General features: G+C 37.4%; 1 protein-coding gene across 1 annotated transcript in view; it reads left to right on the top strand.

Annotated features, from left to right (window-relative positions):
• The first annotated feature begins 1,269 nt into the window (after positions 1-1,269).
• Positions 1,270-22,869, top strand: part of LOC101023178 (sodium- and chloride-dependent neutral and basic amino acid transporter B(0+)) — a 109,170-nt gene continuing 87,570 nt past the window's right edge. Inside the window, 1 exon segment of the mRNA XM_031660584.1 lies at positions 1,270-1,575. Coding sequence (XP_031516444.1) covers positions 1,270-1,575 — 306 coding nt within the window.

Below are 22,869 nucleotides of genomic sequence, written 5' to 3'. Positions count from 1 at the left end.
CTGTCTTTTGATTAGAGAGTTTAGTGTATTCATATTCAATATCATTGATAAGTAAGGACTTACTCTTCACATTATTTTTTTGTGGTCTTTCCTTCTTACTTTCCTTCATGCCTTCCTCTAGTGAATGTGATTTTCTCTGGTGATATGATTTAGTTTCTTGCTTTTTATTTTTTTGTGTATACATTGCATGTTTTTTGGTTTAAGGTTACTGTAAGACTTGCAAATACTATCTTATAATCCATTATTTAAAGCTGAAAACAACACTGTTTGTATAAACAACAAAACAAACAAGCAGAAAGAAAACTTAGAAAAAAACTCTATGGCTCAACTTCGTATCCCTTTTTTTACTTGTTGTTTCTATTTCTATCTTATTGTACTTTCTCTGTCTTGAAAAGTTGGTGTAGTTATTATTTCTATTGGTTCATCATTTAATCTTTTGACTTGACATAAGAGTAGTTTACACACCACAGTTATAGTGTTATAATATTACGTATTTTTCTACGTACTTACTATTACCAGTGAGTTCTGTACATTCACGTGAGTACTTATTACCCATTAAAATCCTTTTGTTTCTGCTTGAAGTACTTGCTTTAGTATTTCTTGTAGTAAAAGTCTGGTGTTTATGAAATCTCTCAGCTTTTGTTTTTCTGGGAAAGTTTTTCTCTTTCATGTTTGAAGGATATTTTTGCTGAATATACTTTTCCAGGATAAATTTTTCACCTTAAGCACTTTAAATATGTCATGTCATCCTCTCCCGGTCTGTAAGTCTTCTGCTGAAATGTCTACCACCACGTACATTGGAGTTCCTGTGTATGTTATTTGTTTATTTTCTCTTGCTGCTTTTAGGTTCCTTTCTTTATTCTTGATCTTTGGGAGTTTGGTTATTAAATGCCTTTGGGTACTTTTTTTGGGTTAAACCTGCTTGGTGTTGTATAGCTGTCTTGTACTTGGATATTGACATCATTCTTTAGGTTTGGAAAGTTCTCTGTTATTATTCCTTTGAGTAAACTTTCTACTCCTATCTTTTTCTCTCCCTTCTGTTAAAGTCAGTAACTTTTAGATTTGCTCAATTGAGGCTATTTTTTTTTTAGATGATGTAGATGTTCTTCATTGTTTTCTATTTTTTTCTTTTCTCCTGTGACTGTGTATTTTAAAGCAGCCTGTCTTTTTTTTTTTTTTTTTTTTAATTATTCAGCTAAAAGAGCGGAAGAGGTGATTTATTATATGGTTGTTACACTTGGCCACAAATAAACACAGAAATAGTGCAGAATGTCACAAGTCCAGGGCAGAGGACCAACATGGGCAGTGTTGTTTATGAGCAAGGTGGGTGTCAAAGGTGATCGGCAATCAGAGGGCGATGAAGTTCTAGATCCACTGAGACAAGCTCTAGACAGTAGCATGCAGTCCCACAACTTGTACCAGCATCCCCAGCGCCTGGCATTCCATGTATCTGTTCCTGTGGCCTCCATGATGCAACAAGCTAGTGGTTTACTTGGACCTCTGCCTCATCTTTCTTCTTTTGTGCTTCAGCCTGCGCATTTGCTTCTTCCTCCACTTGGCTCTCATGGCGCAGAGGTTTCCAAGAAAATGGCACTAAGGCTGAGAGCAGCAGCCTGTCTTTAAGCTCACCAATTCTTCTGCTTGATAAATTCTGCTATTAAAATATTCTGATGTATTCTTTGTTTTGCCCATTATATTTTCCAGCTTCAGTATTTCTACTTGATTTTCTTCAATTATTTCAATCTCCTTGTTAAGGGTGGTGTACAAAATTTCTTAAATTTATCTGATAGAATCCTGAATTTGTTCTCTGTGTTATCTTAAATTTCATTGGGTTTCTTCAAAAGAGCTATTTTATATTATCTGAAAGGTCACATATCTCTGGGTGTTTGTTTCAGGATTGGTTCCTGGTGCTTTACTTAGTTCATTTGGTTAGTTCATGTTTTCCTGAAATGTCTTGATGCTTGTAGATGTTCATCTGTTTCTGAGTGTTGAGGAGTTAGGTATTTATTATAGTCCTCACTGTCTGGGCTTGTTTGTACCTGTCCTTCATGGGATGGCTTCCCAATATTTGAAATGATTGGGAGTTATGATCTAAGCTGTATCTGCTTTAGGAAGCACCTGAAGCCGTATAATACTGTGGTTCTTGCAGACTTGTAGAAAAACAGTCTTGATGGTCTTGATAAGATCTAGAAGAATTTTCTGAAATACCAGGTAGAGTCTCTTGTTCTCTTTTCTTAATTTCTTCTAAACAAACAAAGTCTCTCTCTTTTCCTGAGACACCTGAAGCTGAGACATGGAGTAACACAACCACCCCTGTTGCCACCACCACTATGACTGCACTGGGTCAGACTTAAATCCAGTACAGTTCTGGGTCTCACCCAAGGCCTGCTATAATCACTCCATGGTTACTTCCTATGTTCACTCAAGTCTCTGGGGCTCTGCAATTAGGAGGTGGCAAAGCTAGCCAGGCCAATGTACTTCCCTTCAGGGTGGTGAGTCACTCAGTACCCAGGCGGGTCTAGAGGTGCCATTCCAGATAGCCAGGTAGTAGAGCAAAAACATTGGAAGGCTATCTGGTACTCTATTCTACTGTGACTTAGCTGGCACTCAGTCCACAAGACACAGTCCTCACTCTTCCCTTTTCTTTTCAAAGACAGAGGAGCCACACCATGGCCACTGCTACCACAGGCATATGGTGAGTTTGGCCAGACTATTGCCAATGTTCCCCATGGAGCCCAAGAGCTCTTCAGTCAACTTGTGGTGAATGATTCCTGTCCTGGGACTCACCCTTCAGTGTAGGGAGCTCCCTTCTGTCTTACGGCAGGTCCAGACATGCTATCCAAAAGCCAAGTCCTGGATCAGGGACCCCAACAGCCTGCTTGGTGCTGTACCCTCCTGTGGTCAAGCTGGTACATAAGGTGCCCAACACAGTCCCCATTACTTTTCCCTCTGCTTTTCTCAAGCAGAAGTAGTCTTGCCCCATAGCCACCACAGCTGGGAATGAACTGAGCCTCACCTAAAGCCAGCAAGTCTCAGCTTTTCATGTAAGGTCCATGACATAGTACCAGGATATCGCTGCTGGTTATTCAGGGCTCAAGGGCTCTTCAGTTAGCCCATGATTAATGCTACCAGGACTTGGTCCTTTCCTTCAAGGTAGAGGTTTGCTTCTGGCCAAGGGCGTGTCTAGAAATGTCATCCAGGAGCTAGGGCCTGAAATGGGGGTCTCACAACTCTGTCTAGTGCCCTATCCTGCTGTGGCTGAGCTAGTATCCAAGAAGCTGGAAAATTCCTCCCCATTCTTCCCTCTCCACTTCTCAAGTGAAAGTCTCTTTTTGAGCCACAGGCTGTGCAGCCTGGGGTTAGAGGAGGGGTGATGCCAACAGTCTCTTAGCCACCCCAGCTCATGTCTCAGTATGTCATGCGCACCACCCCCACAACCTTCTTGCAGTCTGTTGGTTTGAGGCCCAGTATAGCACTAGGACTCACCTAAAAGTTGCAGTTTTTGTGCCTAGATTCCTTTTCAAGTTTCCTTAGAGCCCTAGAAGAGTTTAGCCTGTGGTGCAAGGTTTGTGGGTACTCACGTTTTGACCACTGGGATCAGTAATTCCTTTCTGGCTGTTATTTTAAATGCTCCCTTTGTGGAGAGGCATCATCTGATCTTGTCCCAGTTTTCCTTTTAGGTATAGCAGAACAGAATTGAGTTCAATCTCTCAAAATTGCTGCTTTCTCCCTTCCCGAGCTCACAGGAATGCTCTCTCATGCCTGCCGTGGGTTGGGGTAGGGTGGCATCAGTGATTCAAGACTGGCTTTTTTTCTTTTCCTATCTCTGCTGTGCCTCTTTCAGCAATATGAAGTAAATACCAGGTACTCTGAGTATTCATTGGGTTCTGTTTCTGCTGAAGGTGCTTTTTTTGCATAGACAGTTGTTAAATTTGTTTCCTTGTCATTGAGGGGCAGTTGGTGGAGCATTCTATTTTATCATCTTTCTCAGCTACCCATATTGTGCAATTTTTGAAATCAAATTCAAACTCAAATCTCTGGAAGGAGTTAAGAATCAAAGTTGTGGGGGTTATTTATTATACTAAAGAACAAGTAATCTTAAAAACACATGTTTTGAATTTTTTGCTAAGATTTTAATCTACCATAGACTATCGAGTGCCCTTTTATAGTTGTTCATTAGCTTTGATATAATGATGATCGCATCACAGTACAGAAGGTTGAGTGTCCAGTCATTCTCTCACATAATGAAGTCTGATACATGGCTGGAATCTACTCTAGTATGCATATATGCTTTAGAATGTAACAGAATACTTCAGATCATAAAGCATAAACATGAGGTATTAAAGTCAATTTGAAAAAATAATTTGAAAAGTAAAAGACTTTAGTAACTGAAAACCTGCGGAAATACTCAAAGAGACTGGGTTAATTCAGACTTTTCCAGAAGCCCAGGAATTATCATAAAAAATTTATAAACTGTTAGAACTTGATTACAATAAATTCATTTAAGGGTAGGAAAAAATTCAAGAAGTATTTTATGGGTTGTTCTAATATTTGATCCTAAGAATTTGTCTAGGGCAGAAGAATGCAAGAATGTTTTCCAACATTACAACTTGATCTTGACAAATGACTAATTTACAATATTAATAATTATGAATTATCTCAAGACAAAGATAAATTTGTCTAATTACAATAAATATTTAATCTTATCAGGTAAGGATAATTTGCATATTTTAATGTCATAAATATCAGCTTATGCAAAAATTTAACCTTTTCAAATTAAGAAAAATGTTTAAATAAAAATACTATGTATATAAACTCTATCAATACATATTTATTATCAAACACATATGGAAAATGAAAAGATTACTGTCAAGAATGATGAAATATCTGAGATTGTATCCTGCAAATTAACAAGTTAGCCTGCTATAATCTCAATGATGGTAATAGAAGACATGAGACTGCTAAGTCATAGGCACTCATGGCACAGCAAAAGACATGAGTTTCATCTTCATGTCATTTCCTCTTGCTCTCCACATGAGCATCATGGCAGTAACATAGGGTAGCTCATATAGTGAGTTTCCATCCAATTGGAGTAATCCCTTTTTGGGGAGGATTTCAAACCTGCCACATAAATTTTCATAAGTAATGAAGAGCCAAGTGTTAATAGCCATGAAAATGGAGGAAATGTCTCCAAGTTATGTCAGACACCTTCACAGTAGCTCCTCCTATCACAGGCTCAGATGCCTAGGAGGGAAAAATGATTTTTTGACCTGGATCAAGGGCCCTGCTGCTTTGTGCCATCTTTGGACTTGGTGCCCTGCATCCCAAGCACTCCAGCTTTAGACATGGCTAAAATGGGCCAAGGTACAGTTTGGGCAGTTGCTTCAGAGGGTACAAGCCCCAAGCCTTGGCGGCTTCCATGTGGTGTTGGGTCTGTGGGTGCACAGAAGATAGGAATCGAGGTTTTGGGACCTTTGCCTAGATTTCAAAGAATGTATGGAAATGCCCGGATGTCCAGGCAGAGGTGTACTGCAGGGGTTGGGGCCCTCATGGAAAACCTCTGCTAGGGCAGTGTGGATTAAAATGTGGGGTTGGAACCCCCAAACAGAGTCCCCACTGGGGCAGTACCTAGTGCAGCTATGAGAAGTGGGCCACCTTCCTCTAGACTCCAGAATGGTAGATCCACCAACAGCTTGCATCATGCATCTGGAAAAGCCACAGACACTCAATGTCAGCTGTGAAAACAGGAGGGGGGCTGTACCCTGCAAAGTCACAGGGACAGAGCTGCCCAAGGCCATGGGATCCCATACCTTGCATTAGTGTGTGCTGGAAGTGAGACATGGAGTCAAATGAGATTATTTAGGAGCTTTAAGGTTTGATGACTGCCCTGCTGGATTTTGGACTTGCATGGGGCATGTAGCCCCTTTGTTTTGGCCAATTTCTCCTATTTGAAATCAGAGCATTTATCCATTGCCTGTAACCCCATTGTGTCTTGGACATAATTAACTTGCTTTTGATTTTACAGGCTCCTAGGTGGAAGGGACTTGTTTTGTCTCAGATGAGACTTTGGACTTGGACTTTTGCGTTAATGCTGGAATGAGTTAAGACTTTGGGGACTGTTGGGAAGGCATGACTGGTTTTGAAAAGTAAAAAGGATGTGAGATTTGGGAGGGGTCAGGGGCAGAATGATATGGTTTGTCTTTGTGTCCCCACCCAAATCTCATCTCAAATTGTAATCTCCATAATCCCCACATAGCAAGGGAGGGACCTGGTGACAGGTGATTGGATCATAGGGACAATTTCCCCCATGCATTTCTGATGATAGTGAGAGAGTTCTTATAAGATCTGATTGTTTTATAAGTGTCTTTCCCCCCTTTGTTCGCACTGTCTCCTGCTGCTTTTTGAAGAAGGTGCTTTCTTTCCCATATGCCATGACTGTAAGTTTTCTGAGGTCTCCCCAGCCATGCAGAAACATGAGACAATTAAACATATTTATAAATTACTCAGTCTCAAGTATTTCTTTATAACAGTGTGAAAATGGACTAATACAAATTCCAAGCATAAAAAGTCTCAGTCATTTATACTGGCTTGAAAGCAAACTTGTCCCAACTACTCTAGATGAAGATCTTAACTTTGTGATATTGAACAATGAATGAGCTTACCCTTTGCTCTTGAGGGATACATTATCTCTATCTCCAAGTGTTGTTAGTGCCTTTGCTCACTGGACAGGTGGAAATACCAAAGACCCATGAAGAATTATCTTCCAGCAGTCATTTATTAATCATATTAGACATATTAGCATTGATGAATTATCTTCCAGCAGCCACTTGTTAATCACATTTGTCATATTAGCATTATTAGTCATATTGCTATTTTGTCACCTGAAATTGTAATACAGTTATTTTAACTTTTATTAGATCTCAACACCTAAATATTTTTTATAAAGTATTTAAAACCCTGTTGTCTTAGACACTTTATCAGTTACACTTTACATGGTTGGTCCCTGGAACAGTTAATTACTTGGATAGATTTTTGAAGGTCATATAATTCTCCTGAAGGCACAATATGGCTAATGGCTTATATTAGTGGGTATGCCTGGGCCATTCACTTCCATTCCAATGATGCAGATGTATGTTTCACTAAATTGTTTTTGAAATCCTTAGTCAAGTTGCTTTTTTTAAAGGTCATGTTTACACAACAGCTGACATATTGAGAAAGCTTAAATTTTGGGATATGGATGAAGATGTTAGTTTCTTGACATGGAAACCCATTTGCCTAATGCACATTTTGATAGTTTTAACAGGCTTGATTTTGCAGGATGAAAGCATTTTTGATGCAAAAGTATTTTAATAGGTTGTCAAGAATTTCTGTTTCCCTTTGGCAACGTTGTCAACACTCCTTGTATTTATTTAGAGGTCACAGAGGAACAGGTTCAATCATTTTCATGCCTTATGTTCTCTTTTGACTTTGTGATTTGGCACATGTTCTTCTTTCTCCTTTTTTGGAAATTTCAAAATCTTCTTCACTTTCATTCCTTAGCTAACTTCAATTTATTCTGTCAGTTTCAATTTTCGAGGTGACTTCTTCCAGGAAGCCTATTTTATTCCTTCAAATCTGGAATCAGTATACTTCCTAGATGATGTCTTAGACCAAAATGCTTGTCTCTATAATAGCAATTATCATGCTATCATGCATATTTTTGCTTAGTTGTCTGAATTCCCTATTAGTCTTTCAGACCTTGATAGCACAGTATATAACCATTTTATTTCTCTACCCAGAATACCTAGCACAGTGCTAGGCCCAGAGTAGGTAATAAATAAATTGCTGTTGGATTGAATTGAAATTACATTATGAAGACCAATTTAGATAATGTAGTCAACCTGAAAGCTAGTTCAGTGATTTTGTAAGTGCTCAAAAATGCTTTTTTTGATTGAATTAAATTGAAGTAGTTATGATCAGTTTAGATTATCTAGTTAATTTGACTAGAAGAGTGTTTTTCACATGTTGCGGGAAGTCAAGGACCCCAAACAGAGGGACTGGCTGAAGTTGTGGTAGAAGAACATAAATTGTGAAGATTTCATGGACATTTATCACTTCCCCAATCAATACTCTTGTGATTTCCTATGCCTGTCTTTACTTTAATCTCTTAATCCTGTCATCTTCATAAGTGGAGGATGTATGTCACCTCAGGACCCTGTGATGATTGTGTTAACTGCACAAATTGTAGAGCATGTGTATTTGAACAATATGAAATCTGGCACCTTAAGAACAGGAAAACAGCGATTTTCAGGGAACAAGGGAGATAACCATAAAGTCTGGCTGCCTGTGGGTGGGCAGGACAGAGTCATATTTCTCTTATTACTGAAAACGGGTAAGATAAATATCACTGAATTCTTTCTCCATCAAGGAATATTAATAATTAACAGTCCTGGGAAAATAATGCATTCCCAGAGGAGGCCTCTGAAATGGCCGCTCTGGGGGTTTCTGCCTTATGCAGATGTAGATAGGGATGAAACATGCCCTAGTCTCCTGCAGTTCCCCCAGGTTTGCTAGGATTAGGAAATTCCAGCCTGGCAAATTCTAGTCAAGCCATTTCTCTGCTCTTGAATGCTGACAATGTGTGCACAGCAGGACAACGAAGTTCATTAGTGATTCTAGTTTCGCCCTGACCTTGTGATCTCCCCCTGACCTCCTGCCTTGTGATCTTTTGTTGTCCTTGAATCATGTAATCTCTGTGACACACACCCTATTTGTGCACTCCCTCCCTTTTGAAAATCACTAATAAAAACTTGCTGGTTTTATGGCTCAGGGGGCATCATGGAACCTGTTGACATGTGGTGTCTCCCCCAAACACCCAACTTTAAAATTTCTCTCTTTTGTACATTTCCCTTTATTTCTCAGACCAGCCGATGCTTAGGGAAAACAGAAAAGGACCCACGTTGAATATTGGGGGTGGGTTTCCCCCAATATCCACATGCATGCAGGATCATTTTAAAACCTTTGTTGGCCCCAAACATTTTAATTTTTAAAAGAGATTTTATAATCCTGCTTTGAAACTATTTGTCTACAAATAATTTATTTATTTATGATTGGCCATGATTTCTCTGCCATCATTATACATACTTGAACATTTCTAAATGAAAATACAAAATACCTAGTTTTCAATGCAGTTACATTTTCATGAATATTAAATTGAACAATTAATGAAATTGTGTTAATGCTACATTTTGTGGCCATCTAAGTAAGCATTTAATTATCTTCATTCACATGGTTTATTTCTTAGTTGGGTGCCCATAGTTTCCACTTTTAACTTTGCAAACAAATTTCTTGGGTCCTTGAAGAGCTTATAAGGTCCAGGTACCCTATCTATAGTGACTGATCTTGTATACAAAGCACCCAGTAAATGTTTATAAATCAGATAGAGAGAAGTTGATGGAGAAACAGGTTTATGATTTTTGACCCTAGGCACTTATAGCTAGAGAAAATTAGCCACATACATGAAAGACCTTTAGAATTAGTTATTTCTGTACCATAAAAGCCTGTATATACAGTCTACCTAGAAAATTGCCTCAGTTTTAAAAAAATGTTTTTTTATTTTCTAAAGTGCTGAGTGTTATCTTTACCTAGTGAGCCTAGCCACCAAACTTAATGATACTATCACTGTATCTAGTACAGGGTTATTCTAATATCAAAAGTCCCATAAAGTATATATAAACACTTAATAAATGCATGTTTCATTAAACATTGAATGAATCTTACTATGCAATTTTGCTACTCTTGCAATCTCCTGCATTGTAAGTTGTAAAATTATGTTTAGACCAAAAAATTGCTATAAAAATGCAAATATACAATGCCCTGCAGGTGAATACTAATTAAAATCACCAGCATTTTATTTTTGGTTGATTTTATAATTCTCTTTTGTATAAAATTGAGTCATATTCTCACTGAAATGTATTAAGAAAATGGCAGATGAGGAATGCTGGAAATTAATCTTGTCTTTTTTATTTTTTGAAAATTGAAGAGGCAAGGAGAAAGGTTAGGCTTTTAAAAATCAATTTCTCCAACAACATTTTAAATTAGGTTTACAACAGAATAGTCACCTAAATTCTCATTTGAAATGAATTAAAAACACAAGTTTAGTTCATTTTTAATACTGAAATTGATTGAATATATTTTTGTAACTGAAAACATGAAGCTTTGTGTAAAAATCAACATAATTTAGTGAAGAATAAAATATTATCAGTATCTATTGTGATTCCTAACTACCATTCTGTAATACCGTTTCTGAAGAATTGGAAAGAAAGGTAAGCCATATTTCTGGGGTGACTTGAGTAAAGTTTTCCTAAAAGATCGCTAAATGTACTTCTGAAATGTGAATCAGTTTAATAGAGCTAACTCAAGGCAAGATAAATTCCTCCTCCTAAATCCATTATTTTTTTTTTTTTAATTATTTCTGAAATTTCACCAGTTAGGCATTCATTTGGGTTTCTCACAGCTTCTTTAAAAAGTCCAAGTGCTAGTGAGAGGAGTAAAGATTATCAGGCTTTTATACATTCAAATGGATTGCATTAACACCATTGTTTCCACTCAGAACTCAGTTGTGCTACGTGAGAAAATTGACAGGTTTGACTAAGTATGAAACAGAAGCTGGTCATTTAGAGCTAGGCCACAATATGAGATAGTGCTAATGTGCATGGAATACTGAAGTGTATATCTAGGGGGAAGGTGGTTTGGGACAAAATGAAAAGTTTACTGCCTGATGAATGAGTCTATAGTCTATAGGTATAATGAGGAAGGCCTGCATAGGAGGGGGAAAGATGACATTGATAGACTTGGTCTACTTTGAAATTTTGCTTAACACTGACACTTTCTGTTATTACATAGCCAAGTAGTACCAGGACCTGAATTGAGAATAACATCATTTTTATGATTTCTCAATAATATTAAGGATTAAATAAAAGATATGACTCAGAGACATTTTCTTAATAAAAATGTTTAAATTGTTTTCTATGCGTCAGTGTAGTGGATGCTGTACCATGCAGGCCAGATCACCAAGTTATCCATTTCAGGACTAAAATACTAATTTACTCAACTAATGGCAGTGTTGGCCAGCTGAGAGCTTCTAATTTAGTCTGTCTGTGAAAATTGCACTTGAACAAAGACCATCTCACTTCAAATCTTGCTCTTTCCCAAATGTCAGCTTGCATCTAATGACTGGCCAGTATGAAGATACAAAGGCCTTTCCCCCTTGTCTCAATTTAGAAGAACTCTGAAGAGTCATTTCAGCTTCAGATGTACCCATGGAATTACCTGAAGCCTTTATTGTGACTTCATGACAATTTGACATCTTCTTCTGCCTAGTTCTGCTTGTTTCAGTTGTCCCTCACAGATTTTAATTCTATTACTAAATATACTTACAGTAAGCATATTTATGTCTCAAAGTTCATTTCCCAGTAAGTCCAATCTGAAACACTTAATATGAGAACATTATTTACAACTGTATTTTTTTGGGAGATAAATTTCAAGTCTCAAGCCTCTCATTAGGTAAATGATCTTCTGATTTGCATTCCATATGCTTGTATTTCAGAAAGACAAATGCCTGGACATTAGATATCTTCTGAGAATATATTCAACTCTTGTGTTAACATATTCGATGACCTTGGTCAAATTGCTTTGAATGTAACTCTGAAAAATTATCCTTTTCTGTTACCAAGCATAGGAAGCTTCTTTATTCTATATCTGTAGATATGGCTTCTTGTGTTAGTCCCATTTTCTTTGAGCATTTTCCTTGCAATGATCTAATGTATATCATACTAACAGCCACATTTACATTTAAAAATCAGTATGAATCTTACACCGATGCAAGACGTGAAGTTCAATAGGCAATTGTCAGCAGTTGATTCAGTCGAGTCTTCTTCTTTTCCATGTTTCAATTCTTTTTAAGCTTCCCCCCATCTTCCTGCTTCACTGCTCCTCATGAGAATTAAAACAAAAGCTTAATTAACATCTGTTAAACCTTGTATTGAAACATGAGGTCTAAGTATACATGTATATTATAATTATATAAGGAAGAATGAATGTTAGGAAGAGAACTAGGATAGTCTTCTTTTTCTTTTTGTGTTATTAGAGAACAAAAAATAAATATAAGGTACTACATTATTTCTCATATAGTAATACATGTTTTTCCACTGCTTAATTAAAAAAAAAATGAAGTAAATTTTTTTCAAACAGGCTAAATAAGAAAATTGATTGAAATTTATATTGTTTTACATTATTCACACTCATGTCATCACCTTATATTTATTTGATTTGAGAGAATTGTACTATTCTAAGGAATTCAGCATGTTATAAGAGTTAGGCTAATTTCCCTTTGCACACTAGTTTGTTTGGGATTCAGTTTCTTTTAGGTAACCTGAAATAACCACATGTTCCAAAATGATAATTTACTATAGTATAACATGGTCTAGTATGCAGAGAATTCATCAGATTTTTTTGTGAGCTTAGAACCATGAGAATCAACAGACAGACCAGATGTTTTATGGGCTAAAAAGAGATACGATGGCAGTGTTGAGTGAGATTATCTAAGTGAGAACACCTGCACTTCCTGGGTGTAATGGTGAGTATGGATGCTTGAGTTTCACATTCTTAAGTCTGGCACTGAACAAAAAAATCCTATTCAAATCTTGTCTCTATAATACAGCACAGAGGAATAATTTTAGTCTGAACTCTGGATGCAGTGTAGAAAAGGATAGATACACTATGGCACTAACTCAAATGAATGGTAGTTTAAGTAGGGCAAAGGAACATAAAGACTGGAATATATGTATATTCAAATTACCCATCTGCACCATCTTAGGCATTTCTGCATGCTTATGACCCAGGAACATTTTAATGAGGTGCTCACTCTCAGTACTTGAGCTAATTTTCTTCTCCTAAAACACTATATTTGATGTGATTCTAAAAGAAAAATAAGAGAGGACTGAATATTTCATAAGTATATTTCAGAGGAAAAGCCCTCTCTTTATAAACCATCTCAATGGGCATAGTTCTGTTATTGATAACGTGTAAGACTAATGCATGTACCCATAACTTTAATTAAAAATAAATAATATAACTGAGATAGAAAAATGCATCCTCAAAATATCAGTTTTTATTGTTGACTTGTTCATGTGGAAAAAATTATAAAATTATAAAATGCTAGATAGTAAAAGGTAAAGATATAAGTAAAAGTAAACATGTAAATCACGTCAATTTTAAAAGTATTTTATATCTGAAAGCATACTTATAAATGTTAAGAGCAGTCAACACTCTAATCAAACCATTATATATCTGATTAAACATTTTAAATAGAATCAAGAATTAGAAAACCTTGGCCCATAATCCATAATATTGATCTCATCACATGGAGAAATATGACTTAAGTAAACTGCAAGCTTGAATTTTTGTAACAACTATCAATTCACAGACAGTGGAAAAACTGTAAATAATAAATATATTAGACCATCAAAAAATGAAAGACTTTAGAACATGCATATGGTCAATGCATTTGTATGTTAAATTACAATGTACAGACTTTTAAGAATGTTTATGAACATATCGTGAATTATGACAAGCTTCCTTGAATGAAAGTTATATTTATTATATCTATGATTTTTAAATTTCTAATTACCATAGATAAAAAGTATTTTCCTATACGATCTCAGCTATATGTAAAAATGATACAGGCCTCAGTCTTCTCTTTTGTGAAATAAAAAATATTTCCTCAATCTACTTTCATGTTGAAAATTGTATGATTTTTGTCAATGAATAACAAAGTAAGACAACAAAAGATAAAAAGACAGACAGAAGACCTAAAAGACAGACAGAAAACAATTAACAAACTGACAATTGTAACCCCTTACCTATCAATAGTTACTTTACCGTGGTGCCCTGCCCCAGTTGACACGAATATGTAATGCCACACTGCTCTGGCTGGTGGCACATGGGGGTGAACACAAATCCTTCCGTCACTGCCCTGATGAAATGCTGTGGCTGGCACCCCCATTCAGAGACTTGTGGCCAGCAGACTGGGAACACATTGGCCCCTCCAGTGCAGCACATTCCTAACCTTAAGGGGCCGGGTGACAAAGTTGGGGGCACAATACCAGCACCCCCAGAGTTACAGCATACAGGCCAGAAGTGGTGAGTTGAATCTTTGCCCTCTAAAATCTTCTGGATATGATGCCAGTCAACTGATCCCAACTTATACCACAATTAAACCTTCAAATGCACCAGAGAAGATAAAAGCATAAATCCTCATCCAAAGAACAGCAGCTTCAAAGACTAAAGGAACATCAGCCCACACAGATCAGAAAGAACCCGTGAAAAAACTGGCAACACAAAAAGCCAAAGTGCCTTATTACCTTCAAATGACTGCACTAGATCCTCAGCAATGGTTCCTACCCAAGCTAAAATGACTGAAATCGCAGACATAGAATTCCAAATAGGGATAGAAATGAAGATCATCAAGATTCAGGAAAGAATTGAAATCCATTCTAGAGAATCTAAGGAATACAAAAAATATAGATGAGCTGAAAGATAAAATAACCATTTTAAAACAAAACCAAACTGATCTGGTAGAGTTGAAAAACTCACTTCAAAAGTTTTATAATACAATCTCAAATATTAATAGCAGAATTGAACAAGCTGAGGAAAGAATCTCAAAGCTTGAAGACAACTTCTCTAAAATGACTCAGTCCAACAAAAACAAAGAAGAAAAATATAAAAAGAATGAACAAAACCTCTAAGAAATATGGAGTTATGTAAAAAGATGAAATCTATGACTCATTGGCATCCTTGAAAAAGAGGGAGAGAAAGCAAGCAACATGGATAACATATTTAAGAATATCATCCATGAAAATTTCTCCAACCTCACTAGAGAGGCCAACATTCGAATTTAGGAAATAAAGAGAAACCATGTGAGATACTATACAGAATTATCATCCCCAAGACACATAGTCATCAGATTCAATAAGGATGACATGAAAGAAAAAAAATGTTAAAGGTAGATAGAAGAGAGAAGCCGATCACCTAAAAAGGGAACCCCATAGGGCTAACAGTGGACTTTAAAGAAGAAACCATACAAACCACAAGACATTTGAGCCCTATATTGAGAATTCTTAAAGAAAATGTATTCCAACCAAGAATTTCATATCTAGCCAAACTAAGTTTCACAAGGGAAGGAGAAATAAGATTTTTTTTTTTTCTTTAGACAAGCAAATGCTAAGGGAATTCATTACTACCTGATTTGCCTTACAAGAGACCCTTACCAGAGTGTTAAATATGGAAAGGAAAGACCATCACCGACCATCAGAAAAACACACCTTAAGAGCATAGACCATTGACACTTAAAAAGAAACTACACAATCAGCTCTGCATAATAACCAACTGACAACATAATGACAGAGTTAAGTCTGCATATATGAATATTAGGTTGGTGCAAAAGTAATTGCGCTTTCAGACAATGAATTTTAAATTCTTATAACTAGTCTTAAACACATCTTTGTTAATCAAAGTATGAACCATTACAATCAACACATTTTTGCTAACGAGAAATAAGTGTGTTTATTCCTGTAGCATAAAAATCTGTGCTTAGGGATTCAATGAACTCTTGGAAAGCATTTTCTGCATCTTGCTGGTTGTGGAAGCATGTTCCTTGCAAAAAGTTGTTGAGATTCTCGAAGAATTGGTGGTTGTTCATTGGCAAGGGGTCAGGTGAATATGGCGGATGAGACAAAACTTCGTAGCCCAATTTGTTCAACTTTTGAAGCATCAGTTGTGCAACATGCAGTCAGGCATTCTTGGGGAGAAGGATTGGGCCCTTTCTGTTGCCCAATGCCAGCTGCAGGCATTGCAGTTTTTGGTGCATCTCATTAATTTTCTGGCTGTATGTCTCAGATGTAAATTAATGAGATGCACCAAGAATGCCTGACTGCACATTGCACAACTGATGCTTCAAAAGTTGAACAAATTAGGCTACGAAGTTTTGTAATTTGCTGGGATTCAGAAAACTGTAGTGGATCAGACCAGCAGCAGACCACAGAATGTTAACTATGACCTTTTGTTGTGCAAGTTTGGCTTTGGGAAGTGCTTTGGAACTTCTTCTAGGTTCAATCACTGAGCTGATCATCACCAGTTGTCATATAAAATCCACTTTTCATCACACATCACAATCTAATCAAGAAATGGTTAATTGTTGCATAACAAAAGAGAAGACGACACTTCAAAATGATGATTTTTCTTTTTTTTGGTCAGCTCATGAGGCACTCACTTATCGAGATTTTTCACCTTTCAAATTTGCTTCAAATGGTGAATAACCATAGAGTGGTAGACATTGAGTTTTTTGGCAACTTCTCATGTCGTTGTAAGAAGACAAATTGTTCTCAGTTGGTTGTTGTCAACTTCTGATGGCCAGCCACTACACTCCTTATCTTCAAGGCTTTCTTCTCCTTTGTGAAACTTCTTGAACCACCACTACACTGCAGGTTTGTTAGCAGTTCCTGGGCCAAATGCGTTGTTGATGTTGTGAGTTGTCTCCACTGCTTTATGACCCATTTTCAACTCGAATAAGAAAATCACTCAGATTTACTTTTTGTCTAACATCATTTCCACAGTCAAAAGTAAACATAAAATAGACAGCAAGTAATAAATCATTAGCCAAAAAAAAGTGATAAATGCCCATTAAAATGATATATAATGTAATCACCTTTAAGAACATATTCCAATATCAAACAGCAAATTTCAACAATGCAAACTGCAATTATTTTTGCACTAAGGTCTGTGGGATTCATAATCCAAAAATTGTGGATAAAAAACAATACATACCATAGCAACACAGTACTGAAGTATGTTTGTGCGGTGGCTGGTAACATTCTTTAGTTTTCATGTTTAGCACTCCCTTAAGGATCTCTTATAAGACAGGTGTGGTGATAATGAATCATTTGAACTTTGCTTGCCTTAAAAAAAATTTATTTCTCTTTTGCTTTTAAGTATAGTTTGGCTGGATATGAAATGATGGGTTGAAATTTATTTTCCTTAAATGTGTTGAATATAGACCCCCAATGTCTTCTGGCTTTTATTGTTTCTGATGAAAGGTTCACTGTTAGCCTGATGGGGCTCTCTGTAGGTGACCTGCCCCTTCTTTCTAGCTGTTTTTAATATTTGTTCTTCATGTAGACCTTGAACAGTCTAACTATGTGTCTTGGAGATGGTTTTCTTGTATAGTATCTCACAGGAATTCTCTGAATTCTTGAATTTAAATGTCAAACTCTCTAGTGGAGTTGAGGAACATTTCCTGGACAATATTCTCTATGTGTTTTCTAAGTTGCCTGCTATTTCAGGGACACTAATCAGTCATAGGTTTGGTCTCCTTACATAATCCCATTGTTCTCAGAACTTTTGTTCACTTTTTAATATTCCTTTTTTAAAATTTTGATTTGACTGAGTTGTTTAGGAAAACTAAACAACTAGTCTTCAAACTCTGAGATTCTGTCCTTGGCTTGGTCTATTCTGCTGTTAATACTTCTGATTGTATTAGGAAATTCTTGTAGTGAGTATTTGAGCTTTGTTAGATCAGTTTGATTTTTTTAAATAGATATTTAATCTTTTAGCCTTTGACTCATTTTAGTGGATTTCTTAGATTCCTTGGATCGGGTTTCTCCTTTCTACTGAATCTCAGTGATCTTCATTTCCATCCAGATTCTGAATTATAAATCTGCTGTTTCCGCCATTTCAGTCTGGTTAAGAACCATTGCTGGAGAGCTCCTGTAGTCATTTGAAAGAAAAAAAAATCACTTTGACTTTTAGAGTTGCCTAAGATCTTGCACTCATTCTTTTTCATCTGTGTGGCCTAATTTTTTTTTTTAATTGTAGTGTAACTTGAGTATAGTCAGTTGGCTTTATTTCTGTGTTTTCAGAGGGCTGAGGAATTGTTCGGGGTCTTTATTTGTGGCTTAATTTTTGCTTTTGGTTTCATAGTGTTCTATTAGCAAAGTGTGTTTTATGACGTTTGGGCTGTGATGCAGTAGATGGCGCTTAAATGTAGTGGCCGGTAAATTGGCTCTTACTCAGCTGCTGGCTCCTCTGTATTTGCTTGTATTTGCAACCATATTCCATCCTAAAGTCCTGAGAGTGTGGGCTCCTCCCTCACTAGAGTGCTGACCACAGATTTTAGCTTGGCACTGTTAGGCTGTGCACCACAGCCCTGGGGCTAGCTCAGGCTTTTTGTTCTTTCCCCAGCTTGGAGGCAGCAGGAGCAAGGACCTTGGCAGTGGCAGTGGCAAAGGGCAGAGGACCTTTCACTTGTCTCTGGGGGTTCCACCACAGAGAAACACAGAGTCACTGAAAATTGGAATAATCAGCCAAAGGTGTGTCAGTTCTGTTGTTGGCCCAAGCTGGGGGCCCCGCCTAGTAAAGAGCAGGGGCGTGAAGGGCTCATAGAAGACAGTCTGGTCCCTTTTCAGGGTGGTTCTAGCATGCTGGAGGTGCAAGTAAAGCACTCAGGCCTTTTGTTCCTTCTCTAACCTGATGTCAGCAAGAGCAGGTACTACTGCAGTGGCAGTGGTAGAGGGGCTGAGAGTTGTCTCTGAGAATTCCACCCCAGAGAGACATAAAGTTGCTGCCAATGGGAATGTTTAGCCTGGGGTGGGATGGCTGCATTAAGGCCCACCTAAGGGACCCGCCTTGTGAAGAGCAGCATATCGAGGGCTCACGGGGAAAGTATACCAGTCTCCTCTCCATATGAGGGCTGCAGTGTACTGGAGATGTGAGGAAAGAAATCAAGGTCTTTGTTCATTCCGAGCCTGGGCAAGCAAGGGCAGGTACCACTGCTGAAGCAATGGCAGAGTGCCTGTCAGTGTTCTCTTGAAATTCCACCTCAGAAAATCACAAAGCCACCACCCACTGAAGTGATAGGGTGGGGGTAGGGTGGCTGTACTGTGGACCCCAGTCAGGAAGCCCTATCCAGTAGGGAGTAGTAGGGCAAAGAGGCATGTGGAAAACAGCCCAGTTGCTTTTCCGTATGACAGTTCTGGTGTCCTGGAGGCTTCTAGCTGTTCTTGGGCTCTACATTCCCTCTTCTCCAGCTGGAGGGCCATGGGGTGGAGGCCATGGTAGTGGCAATCATGGCAGGTCTTTTGGTCACACCTGGAAGCTCCATCCCAGATAAATGGATAAAGGCAACTGGCTGGAGTGCTCAGGTAGGAGTAGAGTGGCTGTGCTGAGGTCCTAGGCCAGTGGGCTTTGTTTGGCATGGTGCAGTGTAGGTGAGGCCTACAGTTTGCTCCTCAGCATCGTGGATGTGGCCTCTATTATTGGGGGCATAAGAAAATGTTTCCTCCCTTGTTTGCATAGTTATAGCAGCTAACATCAGTATGCTCAGGGATCCAAGGTTCTTGGGGCTCCATGTGGGCCCGAGTGGTAGCTCTTCTAGACTTTCCACACCTTTCTCTGTCTGTCTGGATGCCCTGTGGGAGGTGAGATTGGGGGGAATCTCCTGTGCCCAGGGTTGTAAAGGTTCATAGCATTATTGTGGGTCCCTGGGGGCTCTTGCTCACTTACATCTTCAATGAAGTGGGGAGCCTCTCTTGGCTCCATGCTGCTACTGGGTAGGCAGTTGTCCTGCTTCACTCCTTTCTACTTTCCTTGGGTCACATTGTTTCTTTGATGAATCCCAACATATTCTCTTTGGTGATCCAGTTGAAGAGCTAGTGTTCACTGGCCACTCTATCTCCTCTTCATGAGAGCAGTGCCCATTAGCTGCTTCCAGTTAGCCATCTTGGCACCTCCCAATGTAAGAGGCTTGTTTACACCAACATCACCACAAACACATAAGTAGTGTGTTGTGCTATGATGTTAGGACAGCTACAATGTCACAAGAAGTTTTCAGCTCCATTATTATCTCATAGGACTCATATATGAGGTCCACCATTAATTGTACCATTATTATGTGTCCCATGGCTCTATAGGCTGCCTACAAGAAACTCATCCATGTTTAAGAATATACATAGGCAAAAATGAAGGGATAGGAAAGAATATTCTATGTAAATAATAACCAAAAGAAAGCAGGCATGGCTATACTTATATTAGACAAAATAGGCTCTAAGTCAAAAACTGTCATGAGAGACAAGGAAAGTCATTGTATACTGGTAAAAGGGTAAATTTATTCGGAAGACATAACAATTACAAATATATACATACACAATATCAGAGTATATAAATATACAAAGCAAACATAGATCTGAAGGGAGAATAGAAAGCAATACAATAATGGTAGGAGACTTCAGTACTCTAGTTCTAATAATGAATACAATATCGAAACAGAAAATCAATCAAAGAACAGCACACTTGAATAACACTATAAACCAAATGGACCTAATAGACATACATGAAACGTTTCACCCAGCAGCAGCAAAATACACATTCTTCTCAAGCACACAATGAACATTCTCCAGGGTAGACACATGTTAGGTCACTAAACAAGTTTTAACAAACTTAAGATTGAAATCATTCCAAGTATCTTTTCTGACCACAATGGAATGAAACTAGAAATAAATAACAGAAGGAAAACTGGAAGATTCCCAAATATCTGGAAATTAAACAGCACACTCTTGAACAACAAATGGGTCAAACAAATCAAAAAAGAAATTAGAAAATAAGACAAACAAAAATGAAAACAAATTATACCAAAATCTATGGAATGTATAAAAGCAGTGCTAAGAATGAAGTTTATAATAGTAAATGCCTACATTAAAAAAGAACAAAGATCTTAAATTAACAACCTAAGTTTATACCTCAATAAACCAGAAAAAGGCCAAATCAAGTCCAAATTTAGCAGAAGGAAGAAAATAATAAAAATTAGGGCAGAAATAAATAAAATAGAGGCTTGAAAAACAAGTGTAAAAAGCAATGAAACCAAGATGTGGTTTGTTCTTTATGTTTTTAACTGACAAATAAAAATTTTGTATCTTTACTGCATACAACATGAGGTTTTGTAAACGTATTAATATATATTGTGAAGTAAGTGATGCTATTTAACATAAGCATATACTTATGTTATATATACTTATATTACTTTGGTGAGAAAACTTACCTACTCTCTTAGCAATTTTCAACTATACAATAAATTAGTAACCATGATGTATAATAGATTTATTGAACTTATTCTTCCTAAGTGAAATTTTGTGTCCTTTGACTAACATCTCTTCAATCTTCCAATTCCCTAGCTGCTGGAAACCATCATTTTGCTCTCCGTTTCTATGAGTTTAATTTTTTTAGGTTTCACATATCAGTGAGATCATTTGGTATTTTAATTTCTGTACCTGGTTAATATCACTTAACATAATGTCTTGAGGTTCGTTCACATTTTCACAAAGGACAGGATTTTCTCATTTTGGAAAGCTCAGTAGTAATTCATTGTGTATATATACCACATTTTTTCATATCCATTCATTTATTGATGAAGGCTTAGGTTTATTCTATATCTTTGCTTGTGTGAATAATGCTGCAATAAACACGAGAGTGCAAATATCTCTCTGATGCATTGATTTTATATCCTGTAGATACATATGCCATAGTGGGATTACTGGATCATATGATACCTCTATTTTTAAAATTTTTAGAAAGCTCCATACTGTTTCCATAATGACTGTACTAATTTACATTGTCATCAAAATGTACAAGGATTCCTTTTTTCCACATCCTCCATAACACTTGTTAACATTAATCTGTTTGATAATAGACTTCTAACATGTGAGATAGTGTCTTGTAGTTTTAATTTCCATTTCCCCAATAATTAGGAATGTTGAGTATTTTTTCATATATTTGTTGGCCATATATTTGTATGCCTTTTGTTGAGAAATGTCTATTCAGGTTCTTTACCCATTTTTCAATCAGGTTATTTGTTTTCTTGCTATTGAGTATATTATATATTTTGGATATTAACTTCTTATCAGATAAATGGGTTTAAAATGTATTCTTCCATTCTGTAGTCTGTCTCTTCACTCTGTTGATTGCTTCCTTTGCTGTTGAGAAGTTTATTTTTATATTTGTTTTTTTCTTTTGAGACAGAGTCTCACTCTTTCGCCCAGGCTGGAGTGCAGTGGCACGATCTTGACTCACTCCAACCTTTGCCTCCCAGGTTCCAGCAATTCTCCTGCCTCAGCCTTACAAGTAGCTTGGATTACAGGCATGCACCATCATGCCTGGTGAATTTTTGTACTATTAGTTGAGATGAAGTTTTACCATGTTGGCCAGGCTGGTCTTGAACTCCTGATCTCAGGTGATCCACCTGTATCGGCCTCCCAAAGTGCTGGGATTACAGGTGTGAGCTACAGCGCCGGGTCGAGAGGTGTTTTAGTTTAATGTCATTTCATTGTCAAATTTTGCTTTTGTTACTTGTGCTTTTGAGGTAATATCCAAAACATCCTTGCCCAGATAAATGTTGTAGAGTTTCCCCCTATGTTTTCTTCTAGTAGTTTTATAGTTTCAGGCCTATCATTTTAGTTTTTCATCGATTCTTTGTTAATTTCTGTCAGTGGTATGAGATAAGTGTCTAATTTTTTTCTGCTTATGGATATCCAGCACCAATTTTTGGAGAGCCTGCCCTTTTCCCAGCACCAATTTTTGAAGAGCCTGTCCTTTCCCTAATGTGTGTTCTTGGCACTGTTGTTAAAAATTAATTCCCTGTAGATGCATGAATTTGTTTCTGGGTTCTCCATTCTCTTCCATTGGTCTGTGTGTCTATTTTTATGCCAGTACCATGTTGTGTTAATTGTAGTAAATTTTGAAATCAAGTAGTGTAATGCCTCTAGCTTTGTTCTTTTTGCTCAAGAT

This window comes from Papio anubis, chromosome X (assembly GCF_008728515.1).
Source record: "Papio anubis isolate 15944 chromosome X, Panubis1.0, whole genome shotgun sequence".
Classification (NCBI taxonomy): domain Eukaryota; kingdom Metazoa; phylum Chordata; class Mammalia; order Primates; family Cercopithecidae; genus Papio; species Papio anubis.
This window is presented reverse-complemented; position numbering and strand designations above follow the sequence as displayed.